Consider the following 11,171-nt stretch of genomic DNA (forward strand, 5'->3'; position numbering starts at 1 on the left):
GCTACAGGACTTTCATGTTCTAGTCCCAGAACGATGCACTTCCTCTTTGTACCATATGCAGGGCCAGTCTGGGTACATGTACATATACAATATGAATGCTAGGGTGAATAAGCGTTGGTTGGAAAGTCCCTCAATTCCTGTTCTATCTTTGAATGGAATATAAACTTCATTCAAACTAAAATAATTGTAGAAATTCTCTACTAGCTACTATTTGCTAATAGTTTTTATGTTTTAGAGGCTATTGTAAGGACTCTATGTCGGTAATTAATTTTATCCCATAGTATACCTAGGAGAAAGATATTGTTATTACCAGCATTTTTGATGAGGAAAGAAAGGCATAGAGAGTTTTAATTACTTGGCCAAAATTCAGGAGGCCAGGACAAGGTTGCACTAGTATTCATACTCTAATTTTGGCACCAATTTCAAGTTCATAATTTTTTTTAACCATTTAGTGTCTTTCAAATGTTTAAAAATTCTCAGAAGAGCAACAAATGTACTACAAGGACCAGTTAAATGTCTAGTAAGTACTCAGAGAGTCATAGCTGACACGCAGGTGAGTTTTAAAGTACACTCTCCTATTAATTGTGGTTTTCTTTTGCTTATAAAATTATGTGGTTATTTCATTTATTTGTTCATTAATTAATTTATTTATTCACTTTACATCCTGGTCACAGCCTCCTCCCTCCTCTCCTCCAAGTCTCACCGTCCATTCCAGCTCTCCCTATTCCTCAGAAAAGGAGAGCTTCCCTACGCATCCACCCTAGTTCATCAAGTTGCATCTGGACTGAGTTCATCTTATTCCCCTGTGGCAGTCCCACCAGGGGGAAGTGATCAAAAAGCAGGCAACAGAGTCTGTGTCAGAGACAGCCCCCAGTCACCTTACTAGTGGACCCACATGAAGCTGGAGCTGCCCGTTGACTACATCTATGTAGAGGACCTAGTTCCAGTCCACACACGGTCCTTGGTTGGTGCTTCAGAATCCACAGGCCCCCTGGGAGCTGGCTAGTTGGCTTTGTTGGTCTTCTTGAGGAACTCTTGTCACCTCTAAGTCCTTTTATCCGTCCTCCCACTTTCCTACTAGATTCCCTATGCTTCCCCAGTGTTTTGCTGTGAGTCTCAGCATCTGTTTTGAACCACTGCTGGGTGGAGCCTATCAGAGGACAACTCTGATAGGCTCCAGCCTGCAAGCATAACAGTATTGTTAATAGTGTCAGGGGTTGGCTTTCTTCCATGGAGTGGGTTTGGGTTGGGCCAGGAATTGGTTTGAAATTTCCTCAATATCTGTTCTGTCTTTATTCCTCCATGTCTTGGAGGCAGGGTAAGTTTTGAATCAAAGATTTTGTGAGTGGGTTGGTGTTCTCCCTCCTCCACCAGGAGTCTTGCCTAGTTAGAGGGTGTCCCCTTCAGTGTCCATGACCTCTGCTATTAAGAGTCTCAGCTATAGCTCCCCTCATATCCTCCCAGAGGCCTGGTCTGACTTAGGTCTACAGCTTGTCAAAGAGATGCCCCCACGCATAGTTTTTCTTTTTCTGGAGGCCTTCTCTCCTCCTGACCCAGCTCTCCCTAGGTCTGATCTCCATCATTATTTCTCTCTGTAATCCCTCTATTCCCTTGTTTTCTTTCTTTAACTACTACCTGGTGGTGTTTTTGTTGGTGACAGTATGTTTGTGTGTTGTCATCTTTTGGTTTTGCTGTTATGAAGTTATTTATATCCTGTATTTTTTGGGTGAAGTTGATCTTGTGTTGGAGTTTTCCTTCTAGTATCTTCTATAGGACTGAGTTTGTGTGTAAATATTTTTTAAATTTGGTTTTGCATGGAATATCTTGTTTTCTTTCTCTATGGCAATTGAAAGCTTTTTTGGGTATAGTAGGCTAGGCTGTCATCTGTGGTCCTTTCATGCCTGCATGGCATCTACTCAGGCCCTTCCGGCTTTCATAGTCTCTGTTGAGAAGTCAGGTGTGATTCTGATAGATCTGCCTTTATATGTTGCCTGGCCTTTTTCCCTTGCCACTTTTAATATTTTTCATTGTTCTGTAGATTTAGTGTTTTGATTATTATGTAGTAAAAGGAATTTCTTTTCTGGTCAAGTCTCTTTGGTGTTCTGAAAGCCTCTTGTATGTTTAAAAACACCTCTTTCTTTAAGCTGGCAAATTTTTTCTTCTATGACTTTCTTGAAAATATTTTCTGGTCCTTGGAGCCTGGAATCTTTCCTATCATTCTTAGGTTTTGTCTTTTCATGGTGTCCTTGATTTCTTGGTTGTTTTGTGTCAGGAAATTTTTGATTTAATATTTTATTTGACAGATATATCAATTTCTTCAATTGTATCTTCTGTGCTTGAGATCCTCTCCTCCATCTCTTGTATTCTGTTGATAATGCCTTCCTCTGTGTTTCTAGCTTTCTATCTCCAAGATTTTCTCCGTTTGTGTTTTATTTATTGATTCTATTTCAATTTTCAGGTCTTGAACCATTTTATTCATTTCCTTCAACTACTTCGCTGTATTTTCCTGTATTTTTTTGAAGGATTTATTTGTTTCCTCTAAAATATTCATAAGTATAGATTTAAAGCCATTTTCGTGTATTTATTTCATCTGCATTAGGATATCCAGTTTTTATTGGGGCTTCTGGTGAAGCCATATTGCCCTGGTTTTTGTTCATTGTGTTCTTGCACTAGTCTTTAGCCAGATGGTTGTCCATGGCATTGGCTGTTTGTTCCTGGAACCTTCTGGGTTTCTCGGGCCTTTGCAATTCAGTGAGGTCCTGCCAGTCTGTCTACTCAAGGCAGCTAGCAGAATTAAACTGAAGGCTGGATCTGCAGGTCTCTGGAGTATGGCGTCCGGAGTCCTTTTCAAGATATTTTGCGGGGGGGGGGGGGGGGGGGGTGCGGCAGTTCGGAATGAATGGGTGTTGGTCTTTTGAAGTCAGCCATACTGCATGCTAGCCAAATAGACCCTACATTCCTAGCACTCAGATTCAGCTAGGCTCTGCTACATTGGACCCAGGACCCTGTATGTTCCTATTGTCCAGCTGGTCTCCCCAGATGGACCAGTGGAACCATGGATTTGAGGTTTAGGTGCTGTCACTGGTATCAGGCATTGCTCTTGGGGAGGCAGGAGTAATTCGAGGTCTGTTTGCTGGAGCAGAGCACCCCTGGATCTGTGGACCAGTGCTCAAGTAGGCAGAAAGCACTGGGCAGGCACCATGAGCCCTGGATTGTATATGACTTCTGGACCTAGGAGACAGCTGCAGGGGTGGAGTGGGGTGGGGTCTGGAAGTGTGCATTCTCAGCTCCTGGGATGACTCTTCTCTGGGAAACACTGATGCTAGTGTTTTGGAGTCAGCCACCAAATTACTCACCTGATCTGCAATTTCTGACTTGCCACTCAGCTACAGTAAGCCCTGGCCTGTGACTTGTTTTTAATTGTAATGTTTTAATTGATTATAATTGGTGTGTGTGCGTGCGTGTGTGTGTGTGTGTGTGTGTGTGTGTGTGTGTGTGTGTGTGTGTGTGTGTGTGTGTGCCATGTACCCACAGAGGTTAGAAAAGCTCATTGGATTTTCAGAGTTCAGAGTTATAGACCATTGTGAGTCTCCTAAACTGGGTACTAGGAACCAAACTGAGATCCTCTTTAAAAAGGAGGAAGTGCTCTCTCTGAACCATCTCTCCAGACCCACATTTGATAAAGTTGAATAGTCATGATTTGAGATTTTGTATCTGACGCACAACACCAGTCTGACTGGCTTAGTCCAGACCTCTCAAAAGAGACCAATCACCTCAGGAATGTTAACAGTCATGATCAGACCAAATAATTCCCTCCTCATGTTGTAACTATGGCTCACTATGAGAAGACACAAAAGAGCAACACTATTTCTGTAAGTTCTCTCAAATGCACCAATCTCACTTTTGTAAGAAATACAAGCAGATATTTTGAAAAAAAAAAATAGCCAGAGTAATAGAAGATATGGCTCTGGATGACAGTACTGTGTGCCTACATCTTCACTTTCCCAGATCTCTTTCTCTCTCTGTCTCTCTGTCTCTCTGCCTCTCTGTCTCTGTATCTCTGTCTCTGTCTATCTCTGTCTGTCTGTTTCTTTCCCTCTCCCTCTCTTATTTCTCCTTTATCTCTTTATCTCTCTTCTATATGTTTGAGATGTGTCATATTTGCCTGTGTTCACACAAGCTGCAACTCTTTCTCGGCATTGGGGATTTCCAAGGAATGCTTTTTCATGCTTGCCAAAACTTGCAGAGTGATATGTTTGCTTGATCATTAGACTTTAGAACCTCCTGGCACTTTACACATTCAGAGAGGGCTTGGTGTTCCCTATTCATAAGCAATCTTTCAGATTTTTTGCTTTGTATCTTTCCACTACAACGCAAAGAGAAATAAACACTAAGGGGTGGATGGAGTAGATGTAGCTATTAGCCATTTTATAGCATGATTCTTCACTGGAAAAGTCTCCATCTTATGACTTTTTGCATCATTATTGCTTAGGGATTTAGAGGTTCTAGCAAACCCAATAAATACATTTGGATGTTTTATTTTCTTATCTTATTCTGAAAGAACTTTTCTTTTTTACATCTAACACAGTCACTATATAGAGAAAATCTCTAACATATTTTTCCTCTGCAAGGACTATTTTATTAACAGAGAAACTCCTTTGCCCCCTTTCTCTCATATTCTTTGTACTTTCTTCAACACATTTTCTCTCCTGCTTCTCCTGTCTCTAGTGTTATTTTTGCTTTGTTTTCCTTTTCAGTGTCAAAGCTGAAGAAACAGATGGGAAAAAGCATGCCAGGATGCATGGATGAAGCCTGGAGGCTGAGGCTAGACTCTAGTCGGGGCCTCTAATACCAGAAATGTGGACTATAAGCCTTTACTCTTCTCAGGCTAATGTCACAAGCTTGTGTTTAGAAGGACTCGATTTAATATTAGTTAATAATACTTTTAAACATATTTCAAGAAGGCCACCAAGATGGTTCAGCAGATAAAGGCACTTGCCACCAAACATGTCCTGAGTTCTAGTCCCAGAACCAGCATTGTGAAAGAAGAGAACGGACTCTCACAGTTGTCCTCTGACTTCCACAATGTGCTGTGGTGTGCTTGTACACACGGACAACACACACGTGCACAACGCGCACACGCACACAAATGCACACACACACAAATGTGCAGATGTGTGCACATGCCCCCAATTAATACATGTAAACTAAAAAAAGGAAAGACCCTAAGATTTCAGTACGAGGCTAGCTCAATGTGATCCAAAACCAATATTTCTATTACATAAACCTTATTTGATCTCAATTATCAATAGTGTTGCTAAAAAGCCAGATAATGGAGAAATATACTTTCTGACTGAACAAAACAGACTTCAGATATTGGCCAATGCTGAGATAATACGATTGGATTCTGATACATTTCTAAGAGACAAATTTTTTTTTTTAAGTTGAAAATAGCATTTTAGACATAACATATTTTGAGTATGGTTTTCCCTTCCTCAGTTCCTCCCAGATCTTTCTCATCTTCCTCCTTACTCAACTTCATGCTCCTCTCTCTCTCTGAAAAAATATTCCCATAAAAGAAAAGCCATAAAAACAAAAGAAAAGTGAAAATCAAGGGAGACAAAGCAAACAAAAAGAAAGAAAATAAGACAAAAAACATTAACAAAATAAAAAGTTCACATAGAAAAGCCATATTTTTATGCAAATCAAAACGACTCTGAGATTCCGTCTTACACTCACCAGAATGGCTAAGACTTGTTGGGTTTGGTTAACTCACTCAGGATGATCTTACTAGCCATAAAGCACAAGATAATTATGCTATAATCCATAGACCCAAAGAAGCCAAAGAAGGCCCAAGGGAGGATGCTTGACTCTTACTCAGAAGAGGAAATAAAACAGATATCTGAAGTAGATTAAAAGAGGGGCCTGCATGGGAAAGAGGGTGGAGAGGGCAACAGGGGTGGAGATCAGGTGTGGAGAGAGCAGGGTTGGGGGGAGGACTGGGAGAGAGAACAGAAATTGATGTATGGGGCATCTCTGAGACAGGGGAGGCTTGGAGGAATCTATGGGGGTGACCCTAGCTGAGACTCCTAGCAGCACAGGGTGGGGTGGTGGTGGTGGTGAGTGAGTGGGGAATGTAGCTTTAAGTCAACCTTTCCTGTAGGCAGGTGGGACTTCCAGTAGAAGGAGGGGGACACCAACCCATGCATAAATAACACCTTTGATCCAAAATTAGTCTTGCCTACAAAAAAAGATGGAGCAGAGATTAAGGGAATGCCAAACCAATTTCTTGCCTAATTTGAGACCCACTCCCTGGGAGACAGCCAACCCATGACACTATTAATGATACTCTGCTATGATTGCAGACAGAAGCCTGATGGAAACAGATGCAGAGACCCACAGCCAAACAATCAACTGAGCTCAGGGAGTTTTGTGGAAGAGTAGGAGGAAATCTCAAATCATTCTCCAGATTCTCCCAGTCATCATGTGCTCCATGTTTTGTGAGGATGTGTACAACCTCTTCAGACAACGATTGTCCTATATGTTGTCTTACCAATGCCAAACGTTGTCTTTTTCAACTTTAGAAATATCTGTGGTTCCAACTGTGGCTCCCAGGGCAAGGAGGACCAGGAATGCCTGGGCTTTGTAAATGCAAATATTCTTAAGCTCTTGGTATCTGTATTGGGCAGTTTGTACTTCATCCCGGAGGAAGTTTAACTCAGCACACCCCAGGAGAAGTTGAAGAACATTGCTTTCCAGCTGATAGCCTGCACCGGCTGCAATGGAGAGTAGTAACAGCTGCATGTCTGGCTGCTGATCTTCTCTGAGGTAATCCAAGAAGGAGCTGAGCATTGTGGTGACGTCACATGTGGCCTTTCTTTGAGCTTCTTCCACTGTTTGCAAGGATTTCTTTTGCATATACACCCCTCCTAGGTTTTTTTGGATGTCCTTTAAGGTATTAAGGACTTCAGAAAATGAGCTGATTTGAACTTTATCTTCCTCTGAATCGGACTGGTACACCCACTCTGTAGTAGATGATGCCCATGGAAGGTTTGTAACTTTGCACATGGGAAGCTCTAGAAGTCTACACACCTGAGCATTAATAAATTGAGTTACATAAGTAGCTGCTTCTTTCAGAAAGTTGACTGTGATTATTAGAAAACTCTGCAGTTGCCAATCTGTGAAAAACATATAACTCCAAATAGCATAACTTTTAAGTTTTTGACTCAATACTTGCATGAAATCTATCAGTCTCTTAAGTCTTCCCTCATAATCAGAAGCCCCTTTGGATTTCATATTCTTTTGAAAAAGTCTAGTTTCTTGCCCAATACTGTAGAAATAATCTTCATTCTGTATCTGAGCAGAAATGCCAGTCAGGGCAGTGTAGTTGTCTTCTAGGCATTTAGCCACTTGACGGGGGTCCTTAAAATCACTTCTGTGACTTCTGAGGATGATGTCCCAAATGGGCACCAACTGAAGTCCCTGGTCAATGACAGACCAGGTTTTGTTGCTGGCAGGTAGACCAGTTGTCCACTGGACAATTCCATTTGCTTCTGCTGGTCCACCTGTATGGGCCACAGAAAACTGGACATTGATTTGGAGTTGCTGATTAGTTTCAGTCTGGCAGGATCTTACAGAATGTGACTCTGATGTTTTCATCCTTGCCCCAACTTCAACTCCAAGGCTTCTGTAATCCCCCTGTATATAGCTATCTAAGGCCTCTGCTGGCTGCTGCTTCACATGATCCAGCTGGTCTCTTCTGAAGCCCTCTGAAATGGCCTTCCAACAGTAGATTCCCCCAAGGTGCAGAGGACCTTGATTAGCATGAGAACTAAATCTGTTGAAGAAGTTCTCAGTCCTGTTCCTCAGTATGATGAATCTGTCTGGTCCTTCTGTGTCCTCTAGTTCCTCTTCCATGGCTTTTAGTTCCTCGAGCACAGTAGTAGAGAGCTGGAGCTGATCAATTGGGAAGTGGAAGGAGGTCAGGGACACATAGCTGTACTTAGCCGAACAGAAATGAGAGTGTTCCAAATATGACTGGTGGGTGTCCTTAGATTCTGAATGCTTGCTTTGCTCTCTACCACTGTCTGAGTTAAATGCCCAGGGTCCACTCTTTGATCCTGATTTCATTGCTCCAAATCCCAGCTTCTGTAGAGTTTCAGTGAACATGGATTCTGCTTGAGAAGATGTGAATTCTTTTGTTTCCATTCTTTTTCCTTGCTCAGGTCCAAAGAGGGAGAACTCTCTGGGGACCCTGAGCAGCTCTTCTCTCCTTGCTACCAGGTCCTTTTGGTGGCAGGTCTTATAAATGCCCTGCAGGGCCAGCCCTCCAGATGCCCGTCTTACCAGGTCTCTATCTGAGAGGTTTTGACTGTGAGCGAGGGTCTGTTCCATGTGACTGAGATGCCTCTCCATTATGTCAGTGACCTCTTCTAGGGACACTTCAGGCCTTAGCCAGCACTCTTCAGGGATCTCCATTGCTTGCCTCAGCTCTGCTTCTTTTCCTCCTCACTGCCTCTTCCTGTCTGTGCTTCCCTTCTGACTGCAAGGCTCTCAGCGCCTGCAGTGCCTGTCCTGCCTGCCTCTGCCTGCTCTTTATCATCTCCCCTGGTGTCTCCTGGAGCTCTGCAACATTGTTTGTCTGTGAGAGGTCAAGCAGTTTTTCCAGAGCTTTTTCCTCCCATGTGTGTTGTGTCTGAGACTTCAGCTTCTGGAGGTCTTTTTCTTCTAAGTGTTGTAAGGCCTGGGCACAGGTCACACCCAGGTCTTCCTGCAGCTTAGGCAGCCAGTAGTCAACAGACAGCCCCACTTCTGTCAGCATCTCCTGGAGATCTTGTCTGCATCTGGGCTGAGGCTCATCAGGGCTGCACGTGGCTGTTGCCATGGCTCTGTGAGAAGTAGATTGCAGTTTGTTAGTCTATGTCTCATACTTTGGTAAGTATTAATTTCTTGGCCAATAGAATGAGTGTCCCACGTCTATAATTCTGCAGGAACTTCTCATCCTTACCTTTAATTGTGAAGTTTGTATTTTAATTAGTATCTTTGTCACATTGCTATCCACATTTGTGCTCAGTGTAGCCAGTGTATCTAGTTGTCATTGTGATGTGCAGAGTAATAAACTTTTAAAAAAACACTTCTTCCTCTGTAAACTCCATGCTATAACAAGCAGCAAAGCAATTGTTGAAATGTGAAAATATGTTAGTTTTTAAAAAATATCTAAAACAAGACTTGTTCCATCATTTCCTAAGGTTTCCTGTATTAGTTTCTGTGAGACTTATACTTACTCTTTCCATTTCTAATTTTTGTCATTTCATCTTAAATCATTCAATATTGATTTTGTCTCCTATGCTTCTCAAAGTACCCCTACTCTGGTTAATGCCTGTTTATTTGTGGCTTTTCATCTTGTTCTTTAATATATTATCTTCTTATTAATTGAAAAGCTTTCAGTGCCTGAGCCACCAATATTTTATATGTATATTCTAATCCACTTGTCTATCAAACTCATTCCCTCAGTGTATTCCCACACCTACACACACACACACACGCACACACACACACACATCCTCAGGCCATTTACCCATAAGAAAAATGAGGTGGTATATGCTTCAGCTCCACACATTACTTATGCTTCTAATTCTCCTGGAATTCTTGTCCTATTCAGAGGCACCCCCATATTTGACAAGGACGATCATATTTATCTGTTTTCCACTTCATGTAAATTTGGTGCCCCTTGGCTTTCAAAGACCTCTCTAATCTCTCTTTAATCTTGTTTCATTTTTCAGCCCTATCAGGTCTTCCTTACATTTAGACTTCATATGCATTTATTGTAATGGCTATAATAGGCATTATCATATCTGATGTTTATTCTTTTCCACTCTTCAATATTCAATTTGAAATCAATTGGCATTCAGCATTATTAGGGTGTGTATGCCATACTTGGTAAAGCTGCTTTACTCATATTCTGCACCTACATGTACTGGCGGTAGTGAGGCCTTTGTAAATATTAAGGAAATAACGGCCAGATATGGACGTTTTTAGTTAGTGCTTTCCAGGTCTCATGGCCATGAGAAAACAATTCAGATATATGGAGCAAACACTGAGTAACAAGCAAAGGAGGATTTGTTCACAAAGTTACAGAGCCACTGGGAGCTTCTTAACTAAGAGCCGTATTCTGAAGGCTTTTTAAAAATTTTATTTTATTAATTTATTCATATCACATCTCAATGGTTATCCCCTCCCTTGTATCCTCCAATTCCTCCCTCTCATTTTCCCCTAACTCCCCTCCCCTATGACTGTGACTGAGGGGGACCTCATCCCTCTGTATATGCTCATAGGGTATCAAGTCTCTTCTTGGTAGCCTGCTATCCTTCCTGTGAGTGCCACCAGGCCTCCTTATTCAGGGGACGTGGCCAAATATGGGGCACCAGAGTATGCGTGAAAGTCAGACCCCGCTCTCCACTCAACTGTGGAGAATGTCCTGCCCTTTTTAATATGTGCTTATTTATTACAGAGGGCACTGAGTGTGCTTACACATCTGATTGTAGATTATTTTTGATTAGAAACTTAACAAAAACCATTTCATTTCTTTGTCATCATATCAAAAGGTAGATTATAATGTTAGACATGTCTTTGGCTTAGTTTCCTCATAACATAAAACCCAGTTTTGTGATTACTGATGCCATGCTTAGATAGTGTATGCTTTAGTCATAAGCTCCTGGCTTCCCCATAATCTGCCTTGTTTTCATTTATCTTCTTCTCTCTTACTCCCCTTTGATCTCCAATAGAGCCCAGTCCCAAAAACTGATATTAACATCATTATCGAATTGTGAGTTCAACCACCTTTTGCCTATGTTCGTGTGTGATAAAGAAACAAGAAGGCTTACCCTGGATGCCTGCGTATTGAGCTTAGATTTCCCAGTGTCTAGAAATTTAAGGCCCAAATTCTGTCCATTGTAAATTCTTTATCTCAATAAGTCTGTTACAGAAGAGAAAGGAGAAGAAGAGAGAAACTGATGCAGGGAGATGCAGAGTTGTGACACCTAATGACGTGGAAGCAGGATGACAAGTAAGTGTTGGGAAGAAGTTGGAAGAACATGGCGGATCAAGCCAACTTACCACAAATAGAGTGCTAACTGCAGTTCTTGTGAGAGCCCTGACTAAGAGAAGAACTG

General features: G+C 41.8%; 1 protein-coding gene and 1 pseudogene across 1 annotated transcript in view; both read left to right on the top strand.

Annotated features, from left to right (window-relative positions):
* The first annotated feature begins 10,959 nt into the window (after positions 1-10,959).
* Positions 10,960-11,171, top strand: part of LOC127191832 (olfactory receptor 2AG1-like) — a 61,018-nt pseudogene continuing 60,806 nt past the window's right edge.
* Positions 10,960-11,171, top strand: part of LOC127191824 (olfactory receptor 2AG2-like) — a 41,537-nt gene continuing 41,325 nt past the window's right edge. Inside the window, exon 1 of the mRNA XM_051149157.1 lies at positions 10,960-11,065. Coding sequence (XP_051005114.1) covers positions 11,043-11,065 — 23 coding nt within the window. The 5' untranslated portion in view covers positions 10,960-11,042. The remainder of the gene's footprint in view (positions 11,066-11,171) is intronic.

The sequence above is a fragment of the Acomys russatus genome, chromosome 7 (genome assembly GCF_903995435.1).
Source record: "Acomys russatus chromosome 7, mAcoRus1.1, whole genome shotgun sequence".
Lineage (NCBI taxonomy): Eukaryota > Metazoa > Chordata > Mammalia > Rodentia > Muridae > Acomys > Acomys russatus.